The following is a 20771-nucleotide window of genomic DNA, read 5'->3' as shown; positions in this document are numbered from 1 at the left end:
ATATATGGAAGTCAGTAAATATATATGTGAAACATCAGCATTTCAAATAGGTAGACCAAAGCATTCAATATTTGTAATCTGAAACTCTGTTTTAAGCATTCATATGCACATGAAAATCAGCTCATCCTTCACCTTGGCAACTGAAACCTTTAAACCCCATAAACTGATATGAATTACATTTTGAGTTAAGTAGCTGGTATCAAACAACAGCATGTTCAAATAATCAGAGTCTTCTCCTTCCTTCCCTACATATGACACTATATCGGGCTCAACTTCGTAAAAGGTTAGCATGAACACCAAAGAAGTTTTTCTTCCCACCACATGACACATGTTTCAAAAACACATATAAATTATACAACACCCTAGCAGCACTGATTATGATCAGGCTATGGTGACAGCTGGGGGAAAATTGGGATTTTTATCAATGGTGATAAAAAAGAAACCGCATTCATTTTCAGTCTGAAACTAAATTTTTAAAAAGGGAGGAAGGATGGAGTGTGACAAGTTGCTTTGGTTCCAATTTCCTCCTCCACCCGATAGTTAATTTCACCCAGATCTGAGCATCTGAGGCCTTTGCGTATTCATACAAAGAACCACTTGAAGGCACACAATGCCCTCCGATTTTCCCTAGTCAGGGAAACATTCAGTGCTTTCTTTGAACTCTTTTGTTTGAACATCTCAGTATGTTATTCATGTTCTGCCAAACAGCTCATAATGCTTTGAGGGAGGAGAGCTGCTGTTAGGGGTTATCCTTTTTATGACTTTATTCTGAATTAACAATAATAAAAAAGATGTTCATTATCCTAGGCTAGTTTAACTGAGATAGAAAAGGAAAGAGGCAGTGGGGAGAGAGGGAAGAGAACAGTGATCTCTCAAGAATTTTTTGCAGCCTGAGTGTCTATTGACCCAAATACATTCATCATCATAGCTCCCGGGAACCAATGCAATAGAATCCTAAGTGGCCTCCTACAGTGACTCCAGCCCTTTTCACTGCAGCCAGGGTAATCCTCTCAAAACACATGTCTAATCATACATGTCTATCCATCCTCTCTGTGGTCTAGTAAGGTTCTTTATGGTGTGGCCTCTTCCTGCCTCGTGGCAGATTATGTCATACCTTGTTCTCTGGACTCCACCCCCACTGGCCTTCTTTGAATGCTGCCATGCCACAGGGCCTCTGCTGACCACAGGGCCTTTGCACAAGCTGACTCTGCATGGAATGCTCTTTCTACTCCCAACTCCTTTGCTCAGCTTTTATAATACTAGCCTAAATGTCTTATAACTTCTCAAGAAGGTCTGCTCTGAATCTGTCTCTATACACTGGTTCAGGTTCCCCTGATGTCTCCTCACAAAGCACTCCTTCTTTCTCAGTATTTGTATCTATTTGTAGCTATAAATTTGTGAGACTCTTTTTCCGCTCCCCCATTCAACTGAAAGCTCTGCTGGGCTATAACAAAGACTACTTTCCTCTCCACTGTGCAACCGTGCACTGCACACACACACAGGGAGTCCTTAATAAATATGTGTTTACCTAACAAATTAATGGAATGTGCCTCATGTAATGTACTGCTTAGCTGATATATTCATAACTGTGGCACACAGAGAAAGATTTTGGAAAAAATGCTTATACTGTAAACCAAATATTATTTAGTAAATATCATTTAAAAAATTCTATCAAGCTCCCCTGCATATCCTGTTGAAACCAGCAGGTGATGACTAAACTCTGTCAGGTAAATGCATAAACTCTTCAGAAAGGAGACTGTATCTCATATTTCCTTCTGTTCTCTGCTCTGAAGGAATGGAACCCTTATTAAGGCTGCTAAGCGAAAATGCAGTCAAGTCATTCTGTCTGGAGAATAAACAAGGTGGATGTCACTGTACTCTTCTGGGGGAACCAAGCTTCAACTTGGGAGTTGGCCAAAATGATGCCAATGAGAAGAACCACCTGGAAGGTGAACCACGGAGAAACACAACTTACGTTGGTTTTGAAGCCTCGGCCTGGTCGGTCTGCAGTTTCTCTCCTCCTTCCACCTCCATCGTGCAATACACAATGCGATTTGGAGCCAAGGATTTGAGGCCTTGGACTTCCATGATCACCACCTGCAAACAGAGAGCACAGCAGAATTTACTGTCAAAGTCTATGGACAGCATCAGCCAGAGGAAAATAGATACATTAAGACCATATACACAAAACCCCAACAGGTATCTGAGAACTTCAATCAGGTGTCTACCAGCCATGTTGGGACATATCCAGCACAAAGATGCAATTCTTCATAGTGTAGCTTATTGCCTCCCAGACGGAAAGACAAGGTTCACTAACTTAGATGCACACAGGAACCGGATTAAGTGGAATGGGCTACATTTTTCTGTGTTAAAAACACATAAGATCTTGATTTTTCATTTCCACAGGAAATAGACTCTCCTTTCTTAAAAAAATATAGAGTCTAGCTTTTAACTCAGAACCTGCTGGAGACATAGACCAAGACATTCACTTTCCTCTTTACAAAAAGTAAGTGATAACACAAGTGCTAAGATAAAGGGCAAGTACCATTTGGCATGAGAGTCAGAGATGCAAAAGGGAGTGACGGGGACTGTGGCAAACTGGAGAGCTCCATTCAAAGGTGGCAACTGCTACTTTGCCACAGCCCCTGTTCCCTTGCTTTACTTCGGTCTAGAGGTAAATGGATCACCAAATACTCCAGCTTCTGCTACCAGAAAATGAAAACCTGAATCAGAGTCAAAGTTAGAAATCTGAACTTGAAATTTCGACAACAATTTTAAGACAGAGAAATAAAATAAATAAATTCTGTGCAGGCTAACATTGTAGAGTGGAAAAAAAAAAAAGCCTACAATTGTATACTCTCTGTCTAGACTGAGAAAAAGGCTGGGTTTGGATTGACCAAGTTATATTATTTACAGCTCCTGGCATTTCCCACCACTACCCTCCAACTCCATTCAATCACCTGCTATTTTCATATTTAGTGGTACACACTGCCACTCATCAGAGGGAAGGGAGCAGAGAAGAGAGGAAAAGACACGGATTTAAAAATCAGGAACAAATGATGTCAGAGATCGATAAAGACCAAGGGATATTAACAAATCACTGACCTGTACTCCAAAAGAGCTAATGGCATTACACACGGAGAAGGATTATGGATGTGCAAAAAATGCACACTTCTTTAACAGGCTCAGTTCAAAGAAGCCTACGACAATAGGGCCTGCACTGCCTCAGGATTCACAAGTCAATTTTCTGCATAATAGCCCAGGGATTCTCAAATTCAGTGTGAATCAGAATTGCCTGGAAGGATAAGCCAGACACTGCTGGGCTTCACCCACTTAGCTGCTGACAAGCAGGTCTGGGGTAGAGCCCAAGACCTCTCATTTGTAACTAGTTTCCTGGTGATGCAGATACTCATGCTGCAGATCCAGAAGCCAGTATACCACTCATCAGATACTGGGCAAATCTTGACCATCAAGTCACTCTACTTTTAAATCTCTTGAGCTTCAGTTTCCTCATCTGTAGAGTGGGGATAATGGTACAGGTTCTCTCTCTCTCTATGGCTACTGTGTGAGGATCTAATGAGATGATGCATGTAACTGAACATCTTTTCACTAGGTGGAAAGAACCATCAAATGAAAAAAATAAGAGGCTCTAGGGAAAGAACACAATTTTTGGAGTTTTAAAGATCTGAGTTCAAATCCTGAACCTGCATCTTCACCAGCTGTGTAATGATCTACAAGGTTCTTAACTACTCCAAGGCTTTGTTTCCATATCTGCAAATGCCTTGAAGGGTTGTTGTGAGGATTCACTGAGTGAATGATGGTGAAGGATTCTAGATACCTACTGGTTTTCATCAGAACACTTCTCCCCAACCACCACCTGCCCAAGGACACTCCCCTTGTGTTCCTGGACATTAGTTCTCCTGCTTCAGGGGACTGTTCTCTTCTGTCCCTTCCAGCCATGCAATTCTATAACTACACAAAATTTATCTAGTACGAGCCTGCGATTTCAAACCTAGTCTGCCCTGATGAGATGACAGTCCTCTCTCTCTCTGCCTCTTTTTAGCTCCCCTTCCTGTGTCCACCAAAACACATTCACAAACAGATACACAAGGCCTTCTCTTGCTGACTTCGAATGATGAGCAACCTAGCGTTCTAATTACAAAGTATTTGGGAAACCTAGGGCATTTCATTTTGTACTTGCACTTACAAGCTACAACCTGTTTGAATCATGTACACATGGGGGTACGGCTGGGGACTCATCCACATGGGTATTTTTGACAATCAGCTGTTTAATATTGAGCACTGATAAAGAATCAGAAAATTACAGACTTAAAAGCTTCATGAAGATCAATAAACCACTTTCCCCTCACCTTTCAGTAGAAAGACAAGAGGCAGTAGGGAATAAATCGCCACCTTTAATTGGCAATCATCAAATTCAAAGACACCTAAGAAAAAGCATTCAGTATCTCAGGTGGCAGTATTTAAAAAAAGAAGGGAGTCTGTGTGAAATTACACTGGTGATTTTTTCATGCACCAAGTGCTCTATATTTAACTGAAGACTGCCTCTTCCACTTGCAAGATACATGCTGAAAATACTGCAATGTGACTATCCCAGTCTGAACTGAGCACAGTAAAACAAATTACCGGCAGTTCATTCACAGCAAGCCTCAATGATGTTCTAGAATGTTAATTTAATCTTTACAAATTTTAATTAAATCTACAGAAATTTGATCTAGTCTCTTAGTTTCCTATCTTGGATCATCATAAAATCCTTACAGCGTTTGAGCTTTCATATTTTATGAATGGGTCTCCAACTTTGGAGTATGTAAGGAGTACCTGGATAGCTCCTTAAAACACACGTTCCAGGGCTATGCTCTGTGTGGAGATTTTATTCCTGACAATTTTATTGAGTTTTATTATGTTTTACATATTATATAATTCACCATTTCAAGTGTACAATATGGTAATTTCAATAAATGTATTAGGTTGTACAACTATCATAACAAATCACTGCTTGGAACATTTTTCTCTCTCCCAGTAAGTTTCCTTATGATCATTTCTACCTCCTGTCCTCGGCAACACTAACCTACTTTCAGTTTCTGGATATGTGCCTTTTCTGGACATTTCATATCAATGGCATCAAATAATATGTGGACTCTTGCATCTGGCTTCTTTCATTAAGCAAAATGTTTTGGAGGTTTGTCTGTATTTTTAAAAATGTATCAGTAACTTATTATTTTTTAATTGGTGAAGAGCATTCATTTTTGTCTATTTATTCACCTGTTGATAGACATTTAGATTGTTTCCATTTTTTACTATACTGAATAATGCTGCTATAAACATTTGTAAGCAAGTCTTTGTGGAGACCATGTATTTTCATCTCTCTAGGGCAGATACCTAAGAGTGGAAATGTTGGATCACCTGGTAATTTTATGCTTGCCATTTTGAGAAACCACAAAGCTATTTTCAAAAGTGGCCACACCATTTATAGTCTCCTCCTCTAGAGATTTGGGTCAATAATTCTGGGGGTGCTGGAATGTGCACACTGAACCAGTTTTTAATAATTCTGATGCAATTAGATCAGATCCACTCCTTACATTCCATGTATAATAAACAAACATGTGAGCCAAAGTGACAGAGAACTACTGACATGTTGAGACTTCTGCCATAATTCTGGCCCAAGGGGGTTCTTTCCTGGGGTGATGAGACAAACTAAACAAGGCTCCACTGCAACAAGGGCCTTTCTATGGAGAAGCCAATGGGAGAGGGAATTGAAGAGAAAACTGTCAACCTACCATGAAATGAAGCTAGATTGTTTGTTTTTTTTTGAACATAGGTTACCAAAATGTTAAACTTTCTAAATTGTACAAGATATTTACAAAATCTTTCAGAACTGCTTTAAGACGGGCAAAGTAATTCAACATTAAATTTAGTAAGTGGTTCTTAAGATTGCATTTCCTAAGGAAAAGGATGGTTTCCTGGAGATGGGAAATTACTTGCTGATTAGCTGACCCATGCCTAGCAAGCTGTTATTTTAATAACTGCTCCTGGGGAGCAAAAAGGAGAATAAGCTGATTGTGATGCATCTAATCACCCCAGTCTGGCCTGCTCTGCCAGGAAGCTCTCAAGGATTTAGGGCTTTTTACCTCCAAGGAGAAAGACAGCACGACGTCTGATTTGGACAGCTGGTTCTCACTCTCCTCACCCATGTCAATGATGGAAGCATTGTGGCTGCGTTTGAGTTTCTGAAGCTTGAACTCGCCGCCTTTGGACACTGGCATGCTCTCCAAATTAGCCATGAGCAGGTTGACGGATGACTTCAGCTCCTCAATGTACATGTTTTCCATTTCTTTGGATACGAACTTGGGAAATTTGCGTTCCTTGTAAAGAAAAATAAAGGAATGAGCCATGGAGTAAATAAAGACTTGATTTACATAAAAGATTTTCATCTTTCAGCCCTGAGTTCTGATGACATCTACCACTAGTGAAATTTTCCCAGATACTGTGGCACATGCTAGAAAAATGTTCAGTCGAGTTGAGTAGACAGCTGCCTGCCTTCTAGTTATTTATCATCTCTAACAGGTAAGAAACACATAATATACAGTAAGAGAGAAATGTTTTATTATAGTTCTATCTTCTCCCCCCTCTAGTTATCTCCAGAATATTTGATTTATGGAATGAAAAATGGGGTGATGTTTTTTCAAATCTGGTTTCATATTAAACAGTTTTTCTTTTTTAGGAAAATGCAAGTCAGTTGTTTTTAAGTTGAGGAGACAGAAAGACACCTTATTTCTGGATATCTATAGAGATTTTCTCACATGAATAATTCAAAAGGAGCTCATTTGAGATGTTTCAAATGTAGCCTGTGGCTATTTCTAAGAGGAATAGTTAACTGTTTTCAAGAAAAACTGAAAGAAAAATTAATGAAGTGATGAAAAACATGATTAAAATTCCTTAGAAAAGAAGACAAGACAACTCAGTATCAGAACTGAACTCTCTATTTTTTCTTTTTTTTTTTTTTGATCATCCCATGCAGAATGTGGGATCATTTAACCCACACTGTCTACAGAAGTGTGGAGTCTAAACCACTGGACCACTGGGAAATACCCCTATTTTTCCCTTTCTTAAGAGTTCGGTTGTAATGGCAACTTGCTTTAGCCAGGCTATGTGTTTCTTCACAGCTCTAAGTTGTGTAGATATCTTGAATGAGTACACTCTGGATTCTTTTCTCAAAGAATCAGCCCTCTGCAGTCCAGCTCCATAACTGAGCAGGTGAGGGGCAAGTCAAACCAGTTTGATGTCTTTTTTTTTGCAAGTGACAGAAAAATCCAATTTGAACTGACTTAAACAATAAAAGGAATGTATTGGTTTGAAAATGTCCTTTTAGGGTAGCACCAGCTTCCGACAAGGCTGGAATGAGGAGTCAGATAATATCATTATAACTAAGTTTTTCCTTCAAAACTGGGTTTGAGTTTCTCTGAGTTGGCTTCATGCTCAGTCTGGCTCCTCTTTATGTCATAAAAAGGTTGCTAAAGCCCTGTACTTCACAATACCACAGTACCCTATCTAAAGAAAGAGTGAACATCTCTCGTGATGCTCACAGATGGTGGATTATCTTTATCTCAGAATTCTCAGAACTCTGACTGATGTGCATACCCTGAACCAGTTTCCATGGCCAGTGGTGGGTCATGTTGAATTGCTTAGACCTGAGTTGTGTTTCCCATCTTTGTGGCTCAGGGTAGAACTCCACCTGGATCACAGGGAACACGGATTGGAAACATCAAGGTAGACGCTATGACGGAAGTAGATGAGAAGTGAAGTCTTCCTGAAAGATTCAGAGGTGGCTTTCCAGAGAAGGTGACCCTTGGGCTGAGTGTGATGGATGAGGATGAGTTTGACATTGGGTTGACGTGGCTAAGACAGGGCCACTTGTATTTGCTGATTTTCCATGAAAAATATAACAGGCAACCATAAATCCAAGAAGGTCTATATAAGCTGAACACGGTTGCAAATATTTCCCCATCTCTTTTTCAACATGGTGCTTCTTACAAGTGAAGAGAAGGATGAGGTAAGTTAATTTATGTTAAGGCTGCCAAGTAGCAAAGGTTACATAATAATAGCCTGAAGGCTGTTACAGTCATATATCTCCTTTCTCCTTATATTTGGGCCAGAACCTCATATCTGTATGGGATATTGGAGGAGCTGGGTAAGTGGTATCTTTAATTTGTACTAGAAGCAGCTGGCCCTGCAGTTGCCATGGAGATGGAGAGAAAAGCCATCCTGACTAGGAAGTGGGTTCTTTCCTGCCAATCAGCTTTACTATCAACTGTGATCCCTCATCACACACATCTTTGGGACTCACTGAAGGCTTTTTCATTTGAAAGGCCTTGAAACTCTGCCACAGTCTTGAAACTCTGGAAGAAAATTCAGTGGTTAAGACACCACCACTCTGGCCCAGAGGTGGCTTCCACCAAACTTTCTACAGCAGAATATTGGAAAAATCCAGAGTGATCACTCCTCCCTGAACTTGGACAGTTCCTAACAACAGCATAAAAACAGGCTCATAAAACTGAGGTCTGCAAGGGAAAACAAGGCCGTTTCTCTGTTCTGAGTACTTAAGCCTTGAGACGCAATAGCATTCTGTCAATCTCGGCTGAGGTTCTAAAGTGGTGTCTTCAGCAGCACACCCATTATAAACACATTTCTAAGCTGAAGTTGTGCCAAAATAAGGAAAATGCAGTCGTCCATCTCAATTGCTACATTCCCAAGCATAAAAGTAAATCAGCCTTGACAAAAGGATTGCTTATTCATATTGCTTTATGAAAGACACAGCACGCGGGTGGAGAAAGTCTCCCACAGAAATTCTCTGCTGGTCATTCATTTTGGTTTTGGGATGATAACATTCCACAGTGGGGATGGCCTCCCAAGGACAATTCCTTCCAGAGTTACTGATGCTCGGCCACACTGAGGGATTTGGGGAACATCTTGAAAAACAGCATTTGAAAGTGCTAACAGCTCTCTCAGTCATTTGCTTTGCTTTTATGTCTCTTCATTTTCACTCATACTGAATGACATTGTAGGTGGTCAGAAGGAAGGCTGTTGGTACAAGGACACTCTCCAGATGAGGAGCTTGCCTACAGACATGCCAAGTCAGCACAATTTCTCAGACCCTTCCTGGGCTCCTAGCACCCGTTAGACAGTACGGCTATCACTAGGAATGAAAGACTCAGCTGAGACGTAGGTGTCCAAGGTTGGGGGGATCGCCAGAAAGTGCCCAGGCACCATGAGACACATGTGGTGTGAGAAGCATGGGCAGGTACAAAGGGGCACTGAGGAGCCTTATCCAGTCCACACCAGTGAAACAGTGTGTTATGTGTTCACTAGTTATGTGACTTTGAACAGATTTCTTCACCTGTCTGAATAATGGTGTTTATATCTGAAATGTGAATGACAAACCTTAAAAAGTTATTGTGAAGAGTAAGAGATAATAAACATTAATACTTTTTGACCACTGAGCATTCATAGACATACATATCTATGAATACACATATACTCAGCCCATATATATGTATATTTATGCACACACATATATGTATATGCATATATACATATATTCCTACACAGATATCCATATCAAATTATATCAGGCACCATGCTACCTCTAGCACTCTAATAACAACAATAGCAATTGTAATAGTGGTGAACACAGAAAAGATCATGCTGCTAGGTGGCATTTACAGGTTACTGGGTATTAAGTTATATGCTCTACCTGCTTTAATCTTTCCACAACCCAGTGAGGCTGGTGCTGCTATTTATTCCCATTTTCTGGACAAAAATGAGATACAGAAGTTTTATCCATAATCAGCAGAACTGAGTTTGAAACCCAGGGCCCACACAACAGGGCTGGATTATCTGGCCCCAAGTGGCACCAGGGCCGAGGTGAAACCTTCAGGGCCTCTCAGCAGTGAGCACCCTCCACACACCTCGCTGTACAGCTCACAGTGCTCAGCTGAGCATGGGCCAGAGCCAAGTCCTCCACAGCAGTGGCCACCCCACCATCACCAGCCAGTGTGGCCTGTATGATGCTGGGAGATGGGTGAAAGTGTAGGGAGTGATGGGGGAAGGGTGAGTGTGTTAAATGAGAGAAAGGAGGTCTTGGTAGTAATGGTCAAAATCAGCATCACAGATACTAGAAGCATTTGGGGCACAGCTAGTACAGCTTCCTGGATTGGTTCTTTTACTCAAAGTGGTGCTTAAGTGGCTTCATTGAACTTCCTAGCTTTTATGAATTACATAGACTTACTTTCCCTTGAATGAACCTCCCTGGTATTTAGATTTTTCTTTGAAGTCAGATTCCCCTGGGTTCTTAGGGTTAGGGTTAGGGTCAGAGTCAGGGAGATGCTCCCTACACACATTTTTCAGGAAAAAAATTGAACTAAATTACTATATGCTTGGACACTGTGCTACTTTTTTACCTAGGATAGATGCCAGGTCCAAGAACATTCATTAAGGTGGAGGTGGTATCATTCTCTGGAAGGAGAGGATCCACTCTGATTTGAGTTTTGGCAATGCATGGAGCAGAACTTTTCCATCACAGAAATATCTGGATGCTCTTTATCACATAGGCACATCATCATGTTTGCAATGGGACCACGGAATGAGATAGTCATTTTGCTCTGCAGAGAACAGGGTTTAAATGGCAACTCAACATTTAAATGATAGCTTGAAAAACCAATGGTATTTCACTCCCAGACCTCTGCCTCTAATACTGCAGAAGCTGTATTTGTCTTATATAATTAGCTCAAAAATTTTGGAATTTTACCCCAAAATGTGGCCAAAAGAACTGGCAAATATCACAGCAGCACTAATGCCACAAGCTGCCGGTGTAAGCTCCAATGTCAACTTCTAATCACATAATTTAAATAACTTAGACTTAATTCCTGGGTGAAATCTGGGGAAACTTTAATGTCAACATGAGAGGATTTGGGAAAATGTTTGAGCAGGGATTAAGAAGTCTTTCCTACCAGATTTTTAGAAATGCATTCAGGCCCCTTCATGGAGCTTTTAAGGCAGCGTGTCTGATGTTCACAGTGAGGGCTCACACAGCCGTCTGTCTGATGATTTGTTGGATGCTGGTGTAACTGAATTGACAGATTACACAGTAGGGCTGCGGATGGAGGAAAGCCACCTCACACTTGGCTCCTTTCTCTCTGAGGAAGAAAGGACAAACACCTCCCTTTTGTTTAATTGCATGAGAATGAGAATGCTGCTGGCAGAACTACCAAGGTCCCTACCACCTCTTTCCCAGATTCCAAGGTAATCAAAGTAGAAGGGATTCAGAATTCCAGGAGCCCATTCTGCCTGCTATGTGATACTGCTTCATTTGGGCCTCTGGATGACCTGAAGGGAATGCACAGTAAATTGTTGTGGAAGAGAGAAAGCAGGCTCCAGGAGAGGCAACCGTCAGGGATGCAGGGGCTGGGACAGTCTTGTCCTGGTGGAACTTCCTGCCTGTCATCTGACTATTGAAAAGAAAGAACATGAAGCTTGGAATTAAAGCACTCAGCTTCCTCCTTATTAGCTAGGTGCACTCTGGTGCACCACTTACACTTTCTGATGTGCCTGAATTGGGGAGAATTATTGCAACACCCAGAATTGTCTGTCACAGGTCTGAATAAGACTTCATGTGAAATCACACAGCCAGTGTGATTTAATAAAGGACTGATTAGCAGAGAGAGGTCAGGATGCAGAAAGGTAAAGGCCTGGGTGAAAGGCATGTCAAACCCTTGGATTGGGATGATGGGGAAATGAAGCTTTGTGTTTGGGATGGCATTTTGGGATGGTAGTGTGCATGATGGTTAAGAGAGAAGGTTCTGGTCACTGAATGACCTTGGCCAAGGCCTCTAACGTCTATGCCCCAACCTCCTCTATTATCCCCAAAAGGGGATAATAATAGAACCTTTCTCATAAACATAAAGTTGTTGGAGGGTCAGAGAGGTTCTCAGATGTAAAATGATTAGGAGAGAGTTGGGCACATAGTAAACACCACATAAGCAATAGTTATTTTGTGTATATCTTCAAGCAGCTCCCAATTTATAATGACCGCTCTACCCACAGCCCTGCTTTTAAAGTTAGAATCCTCACCCTCAGTGATGCATCACCAGCATCCACGTGTTTCATTAAGACCCTTACTCCCTTTCATGGTGGATTGATCAACTGCTCCAGGGGCTGGCCCTTGAACTAAGCTGGGTCATTCAGAGGCCTGACTCTTGAGATTGTGAATGTGAAAGGGGTAGTGAAAAAAGGGGAAAGAGGAGAGAGGGAGAGACATATGAGAGACAGGTTGATTGGCTGAATCATTTCCTATCTGGCCATACTAAAAACCTGTGGAATAGCTATGTTTCTCATTTTAGAAGCAAAGAAAGATGATTTGCAGACAAAGAAGGAATAATGAATGGGACACACAGACTCAAGAGAAGAGGGGAAACTCTGACCCCTGGGTGGCCCCTGGTTCCACATCCTTCCTAGATCTTGGCTATCACTTGCCCATGGGCTCTGTGAGACATTCCCTAATTCTTAGAATTGATACCCTCTTGTAAAAAGCTTCCCTGTGTTGGAGCTTCTAATTTGCAATCAAGACACTTATCTTATAATTCAGAGAACAGAGTGAATTACGTATGGCAGATGACATCTATTTCTAGGAATTTCTGGTTATGATATTTACAGGAGCTGAAGTTCAGCCATATGGGTTGAATTGCACACCCTCAATAAAATTCACTGTGATGCTAGAAATAGAAAAATCAGGACATGCTGAAAGAAGACAAGCAAGGGTGCTTTGTTTCAATATCTCTTCATGAACTAGCTTTTATCTAAGAACTTGATACTTTATTTAATTTCTAGTAGACAAGATAGTTCTCACTCTTCCTTAGTATTAGCCAGGTTAGTTTAAGCAGAAGGAGAATTTATTTTCCTTGGCATTCCACTAAATGGGACAAAAAGTAGTTCTATAGCTGCAGGTCAAGACGAAGATCTAGGGGGTTTGAACATCCTGAGGATCTCAGTATATTCTGTCTCTGTTTATTTCTGTATATTGGCTTCACTCTTTTCTCTTCTCTTCCCTACATGGAAGAATTGAACATGACTGCAAACATCTTTTTTACCACTACACAACACAGCTCTGTTAGTTCATGGTCCATAGGTCTCAGGGGTTTCACTGGTTAGGTGCACCCATTTCTGGACCAATCACTGGTGGCCAGGATAGGCTGGAAGCTGTGATTGATTTCACTTGCATGAGGAGCTCACTTCCAGGACCAAGTAACTATGGCAAGGAGGCCAAAGGCGTGAATGAATATTGCAAAAGAAGACAGTAAATGTCCAAGACAGAAGAAGACAGTAGTGGGCAGACTCACAGAAATCCTCCTGAATGTTTAAATATACCCTCAATATACTCTGAAATTATTCTCCATTCTCTGTAAATTTTGACCCAGATTCACTTCAGTTGCATATTTCCCTGTTCAAGAAACTCGAATTCTAAGTCATCAGTAATACTCTATTTGGTGTCAGAGTATCCAGTGATGTGGGCCAGGGGAGAGAATTTCTTCATCTACTGATCAGAAATGAGCAACTTGGCTCACTATGTTAACAGCTGTTCATCCATGATATTTTAAAAATTAAAATTAGCTTACGTGAGTTTCTAAAATTATCTTGTTAAGCCTCAAAGTAAACAAGACAACTAAAATAAAGGTGCCATGAGCTCATTTTAGAAGTGTGTATAAAATTTTAAGTGGCATGAATACTTACTAGCTGTGGATATAATAGCTGCCTAAGAGCAGGGCCTGGATGAAATGACCTCTATTTTCTGGATAATCTGCCAAGGAGACACTGACTTTAGAGAAGTACATTTTAAAGCCTTATTGATGTTTACTCTCACATTAAGCAGGATTTTCAAACTGAGAGTCTTTTACACCACCTTTAGCCAAACAACTGGATACTATTTTTAGCCACCAGACTGACTCGAGTATAAACTTTGAAGGTGTCCAAAAACTAGATGCAAAATATTTCAACAAAAGTGCTTGAGCATGACAGGAAATTTTCCTGCTTCTTGGAATCTCTCTTGGGGTTTCTCCTCCAGTAGAATTCCTTTCCGTGTGTGCAAATCCTGATACACTTCTTCCCATAAACAGGAAGGCTGAATGCCAAGCTCTACTCTGTGTCCATCTTCCCCATCCTCAATTCCCACAGCCCCCACCCTCACATGCACACAAGGCCTGTGGCTACCATAGGAACCAGTAGGATGCTGTTATTTAAAATGTTGATATTTTGTTCTTCATGGATATTTTTGCATTGGTTATGATTTTTAAAGTACTGCATTAAAATATTATTTTAATGCCCACATCCTCCCACCTGGAATTTTTAAATTCTGAATCTGAGGTGGATACCTCACCCTGTTCCAGTCCTGATACTTAGTCAGATTTGAGTTAAAGGTCTGGTGCAGTCTCTTAACTATTACAGAACTGTTTAGCTTAGATTTTTCCCATCTCTAAAACAAGAATAACTGAAATGTTGTTACAGGACTGTTTGGAGGACTTAATGAGATGGTACATGTAAAGCATTTAACATGCTTGACACAAAGGCAATATTCAATAAACACCACTAGCGTGACTACTATGAACAACAACACAAACAAATAGCAGATAACACTTAGGCTCATAGTCATCGTGAGGAAGAGATAATCCCAACTCTAAAGCAATCCCACCTTCTGGGAGACTCAGTCATGTCAATGAAGAATCATCATTCAATGAACTGTCATTATAAGGGTTTACATACGGAAAAAAAGAAAGCACAAAAGTGGGAGGACAAGCCCTTAGAGAAGAGGTCTTAAGTTGAGGACTGAAGGCTGAGTAGGACGGCGTGATAAGTAGAAGAGAGGAGAAAGGCCATTCCAGGTTGAAACACTAATGAGTACAAAGGCACTGGGGCTAGAAAGGGCCTGGACGCGTTAGAGGGAGACATTCTGTGCAGCTGGAATGGGGAGTCCTGGTGGAAAAGTAATGGGAGGGTGAGGCCAGTAAGGAAGGACACGGTTTGTGGATTAAGAGCCTTGAATGTCCTTCTAAAGGAGCAAGCTTCTGTTCTGAGGACAGTGGAGTAGTCTATTGAAGGATTCTGAGGCTCTGTTTTGAGATGTCCATATACAAGGTTTAGAATGACAATTATGCGCAGGATGGACAGAAAATGGTGAGGGAGTGGATCCCCATTTGGAGGCTACTGTAAGATCCAGGCCTGGAAGATGAGGACCTGAACTGAAGCACTAGCAGTGGTGCTGGAATGCAGTAAAAGGGATCTGACCCACATCTGGGAGGCAGAATCAATGAGCTGAGTGGCAGACTGAGTGCGGAGTGTTGTGGGAAGGAAGGAGAAATCGACAATAACCAGGAGGTGTCATCCACAGTAATTAGACAGAGGCCACATGAAGAGGAGTAAAAGTAGGTATGTGCACTCAGTCAGAGGAAGAAGGTAAGGAGTGAGATTTTGAACACATCCAACTTAAAATGAAGGGGATTATCAAAGTGGAAATGCTCAACAGACAGGTGGAAACATAAGGTAGGGACTCAGAAGGAAGGTAAGGCTGGATCTGAGTATGGATTGGAGTACAGGAAATACACGCATTGTCTCAAGGACAGTGGCCCCGAGGAGGAAGGCTGAGGACTCCATCAGGATGACTATCCTCATCTTTCTTCCTCTCTGATTCTCAGTTTTGTCTTTCCACAGCCCTTAATAGTCAGTGTGCTCCCTGTGTGGGACTCAGGTCTGGTCCCCCAGCACATGTCCCCGGAGTTTCCTTACCCTGGCTATTTGGTCTGCCATTTGGAGACGGCCGTCCAGCTCTCGTCTGATCTGGGCTGCTTGCTCATCCGGATTGTCCAGCTGCACAAAAGCACAAACATGGAGACTTTGAATTGGGGTGACGACAAAAGCCCAGCAACTCATGACTTTACAATTAACACTCTTACTCTGTGCTCCCATGGACCTATTTCACTAAAACTTGAGTATTGTGTGACAGACAAATCCTTTTAGACAGAGTGTGATGGGGTAGGCAGGCTATTCCTAAGAAAGGCATCTGAATGAACTTGGATAGAAGCACTTATGAACTTCTAAGCAGTAGTGTTTCTAATGAGGGCCTGATGCAGCACTTCTGTTTGGGGTCCAATGAAGAAAGTGTTCACAGGGCAGACATACAGGGAAAGAGATGGTGATATAACCATTAGGGATTTATGGAGCAGACACAGTTTGCATCCAAAGCACCTACATAGCATATATCCTGCTGCTCTCCCACCCCTGGACCATTAGTCAGTTATTGCATCCTTTCTCTCTGAGCCCTGAGACCTTCTCAACCAGTACTCCAGATGGCAGCAGCCTCTCAGGTGGTGTTGATACCGTATATACACTACTATGCATAAAATATTGCTAGATAACGAAGAGAACCGACTGTAAAGCATAGGAAACTCTACTCAATGCTGTGTGGTGACCTGCACGGTGAGGAAATCCAAATCAGAGGGGATATATGCATACGTGCAGCTGATTCACTCTGTTATATAGCAGAGACTGGCACAACACCGTAAAGCAACTATATTCCAGTAAAAATCAATGAAAAATTAAACAGTATAGGAGAAGTAGCTGCATGTCTCCTTCTAACTAATTGAATGCATGCCTTAGAAACTACACTGAGTATGCTTCAAAGGAAGGTCACCAATGAACTGTTTGTGAAATTTGAGGTTAGTTACCCACTCAGCTGACTTTTGGCACATCTATATTAAATTTTTTTTTAATTAAATTTACATGTGGTTCAAAAAAAGAAATCTATCTTTGTCTTTTCTGATGGGGAGACAATCCCCTAACTTCTCTAGTATCAGTTTTTACCATCTATAGAATAAAGGTGTTGGTTATATAATCTCCAGCATCCCTTTCCCATATTTCTACAAATCTGTGAAATATATTCTAAGTATTTCTACAAAGGGCCATACAATGAATACTCTAGGCTTTGAGGGCCATTAGCTCTCTGCTGCCGTGACTCAATTCTTCCAATGAACCATGAAAACAGACACAGACAACATCTAAATAAATGAGCGGTGGTGTGTTCTAATACAATTTTATGAACAACAGGTGGTGGGCCATAGTCACGGACCCCTGCTCTAGGAATTAAAAATTCTCTCTTCATTTCTAAGCAAGCTTAGCATTACCCTTCAAACTGTAATGAGCCTGCTTTGTTCAGTAATTGATACATTATTTTATTCACAGAAGAGTTTAATAAGTACAGAACAGCGACATTCAAAAGGGATGTGCTCTATTCTTCATTTCAGAACATATTAACTCACAACAAAAAGTCAATTAAGAACTTGTGAGTTTTCTAAATCTTTTTCTTTAAAGAGCCATTTTTTTATTCAGAAATTTGAAGATGAAAACCCAACTCCACACTTAAAAAAAAAGAAAGTCATCTATGCTATGAAATGGTACAGAAAATAAGTTATGTCTCAGTTCAGTTCAGTCACTCAGTCATGTCTGACTGTGACCTCATGGACTGTAGCACCTCAGGCTTCCCTGTCCATCACCAACTCCCAGAGTTCACTCAAACTCATGTCCGTTGAGTTGGTGATACCACCCAACCGTCTCATCCTCTGTCGTTCCCTTCTCCTCCTGCCCTCAATCTTTCCCAGCATCAGGGTCTTTTCAAATGAGTCAGTTCTTTGCATCAGGTGGCTAAAGTATTGGAGTTTCAGCTTCAGCATCAGTCCTTCCAATGAATATTCAGGACTGATTTCCTTTAGGATGGACTGGATTGATCTCCTTGCAGTCCAAGGGCCTCTCAAGAGTCTTCTCCAACACCACAGTTCAAAAGCATCAGTTCTTTGGTGTTCAGCTTTCTTTATAGTCCAACTCTCACATCCACACATAACTGGAAAAAACATAGCTTTGATAAGACAGACCTTTGTTGGCAAAGTAATGTCTCTGCTATTTAATATACTATCTAGGTTGGTCATAACTTTTCTTCCAAGGAGCAAGCGTCTTTTAATTTCATGGCTGCAGTCACCATCTGCAGTGATTATGGAGCCCCCAAAAATAAAGTCTCTCACTGTTTCCACTGTTTTCCCATCTATTTGCCATGAAGTGATGGGACCAGATGCCATGATCTTAGTTTTCTGAACGTTTAATTTTAAGCCGTTCTGCACTCCCCTCTTTCACGTTCACCAAGAGCCTCTTTAGCTCTTCACTTTCTGCCATAAGGGTCATACCATCTGCATACTGAGGTTGTCGATATTTCTCCCGGCACTCCTGTTTTCAGCTTGTGCTTCATCCAGCCCAGCATTTTGCATGATGTACTCTGCATATGAGGTAAATAAGCAGGGTGACGATATACAGCCTTGAGGTACTCCTTTCCCTATCTGGAACCAGTCTGCTGTTTCACGTCCAGTTTTAACTGTTGCTTCCTGACCTGCATACAGATTTCTCAAGAGGCAGGTCAGGTGGTCTGGTATTCACATCTCTTTAAGAATCTTCCACAGTTTGTTGTGATCCACACAGTCAAAGGCTTTGGTGTAGTCAATAAAGCAGTAGATGTTTTTCTGGAACTCTTTTGGTTTTTTGATGATCCAGCGTAGGAAGTCAAGAAATACCTGGAGTAACAGGAAAATTTGGCCTTGGAATACAGAATAAAGCAGGGCAAAGGCTAATAGAGTTTTGCCAAGAGAACGCACTGCTCATAGCAAACACCCTCTTCCAACAACACCAGAGAAGACTCTACACATGGACATCACCAGATGGTCAATACTGAAATCAGACTGATTATATTCTTTGCAGCCAAAGATGGAGAAGCTCTACACAGTCAGGAAAAACAAGACCGGGAGCTGACTGTGGCTCAGATCATGAACTCCTTATTGCCAAATTCAGACTTAAATTGAAGAAAGTAGGGAAAACCACGAGACCATTCAGATATGACCTTAATCAAATCCCTTATGATTATACAGTGGAAATGAGAAATAGAGTCAAGGGATTAGATCTGATAGACAGAGTGCCTGATGAACTATGGACAGAGGTTTGTGACTCTACAGGAAGCAGGGATCATGACCATTCCCAAGAAAAAGAAATGCAAAAAGGCAAAATGGTTGTGTGAGGAAGCCTTACAAACAGCTGTGAAAAAAAGAGAAGCCAAAGGCAAAGGAGAAAAGGAAAGATATACCCATCTGAATGAAGAGCAGCAAGGACAGATAAGAAAGCTCTCCTAAGTGAACAATGCAAAGAAATAGAGGAAGACAATAGAATGGGAAAGACTAGAGATCTCTTAAGAAAATCAGAAGTACCAAGGGAACATTTCATGCAAAGATGGGCACAATAAAGGACAGAAATGGTATGGACCTAACAGAAGCAAAAGATATTAAGAAGAGGTGGCAAGAATACACAGAAGAATTATACAATAAAAAAAAATTATGTCTACTATGATATAAATAAGAAAGCTGGATAATTTACAATCATTTTTTTTTGAAGTACCATGAATAGCCTTCTTTGGTTTGTTTTACAAAACAATAATCTACCTGGCTTTATGCTCTTTTTATCACCTTATTCAATTAATTAGTTGCTTTATCTTCTCTCTTCCACAGGTTTTTTAAAAAATTAATTTATTTCTTTATTGAAGGATAATTGCTTTACACAATTTTGCTGTTCCAGAGTTTTGATGAGCAGAACTATTTCCTAGATCATGAAGACTGGATTGTAACTTTTGGCCATATATCTAGCATTTCTCAAAGGGTGTTCTGCAGAACAACCACCTTAATAGATACTCCAGAAGAAAGGACTTGGAAAGGCTCCAAAAGAATGTTAGATAAGCCTGGAAAATGCTGTGTTGAAATACAGTTTCTGAGTTCTTCAGTAAGGAAAACTGTCAGATTTTGAAACAATTCAACTATTATTTAACTTAAAATTTTATTTTTTTGCATAATGCCCAAAGAACAAGAGTTGGAAATCCTGTTCTAAATTAATCAGCAGTCACAGCACTGACCAGTGGGCCATCCGTCACTGCTTGACAACCGGCACACATAGGAAACCTGGTATCCTCAGGGCTGGTTTATGCTCCAATGAAGTGCTTTTCAGTCTGTTTCTTGGAAACTTCAGACCTCTTCAGATCCAGGTGCAAATCCACTGGGAACTCTTAGAAATGAATGTCTTGCTCAAAATATGTATGATATATATATATATATATATATATATATATATATATATATATCTCTGACTACTTCACTGAGAAGAAGGAAAATTATTTGGTTAGAGGCTACAGTTACGGGTTCTGTCAGAAGATATGGTGCTCACAGAGGTTAAAACTGAAAAAAAATGTAACAGAACTATTTCCATTATGAAAATTTTCAGAGGTGTCTGAGGGCTCCCACTGGCCTCACCAAATACAACTACAAATGGCAAAGGAAGCCAGCAGTGAAGATGATGAGCAGGCTAGGTCTATATGAAATGTCATTCATTCATTCATTGGTTTACCTATTCATTCATCAAACTTTTATGGAATGTCTTGCTATGCGTAATTCTGGAATACAGAAAGGAACAAGACAGACCCGGCCCCTGACTCTATGGAGCTGAAAATCTAGACAGAATAGGTATGATTATTTGAATAATTTGGGCACATAAGAGAAGGGATTAGCATTTACTGATGCCTATTTCAAGAGCAGGTATTGTATGACATATATTAAACCCTTTTCTCAGGGGTTCTAAGA

At 40.8% G+C, this 20771-nt stretch overlaps 1 protein-coding gene across 2 annotated transcripts in view; it reads right to left on the bottom strand.

Moving 5' to 3' along the window:
- The window catches only part of CADPS (calcium dependent secretion activator), a 477637-nt gene that overhangs the window by 244551 nt on the left and 212315 nt on the right, over window positions 1–20771 (bottom strand). For both annotated transcript variants that reach the window (XM_069560455.1, XM_069560454.1), the window contains exons 4-6: window positions 15847–15927; window positions 6147–6380; window positions 1976–2097 (exon numbers count right to left, since the gene is read on the bottom strand). In XM_069560455.1, the coding sequence (XP_069416556.1) occupies window positions 1976–2097; window positions 6147–6380; window positions 15847–15927 (437 nt within the window). The remainder of the gene's footprint in view (window positions 1–1975; window positions 2098–6146; window positions 6381–15846; window positions 15928–20771) is intronic.

Source organism: Ovis canadensis, chromosome 19, assembly GCF_042477335.2.
Source record: "Ovis canadensis isolate MfBH-ARS-UI-01 breed Bighorn chromosome 19, ARS-UI_OviCan_v2, whole genome shotgun sequence".
NCBI lineage: Eukaryota > Metazoa > Chordata > Mammalia > Artiodactyla > Bovidae > Ovis > Ovis canadensis.
The sequence above is the reverse complement of the archived record's forward strand: the minus strand, read 5'-3'. Positions and strand labels throughout refer to the sequence as shown.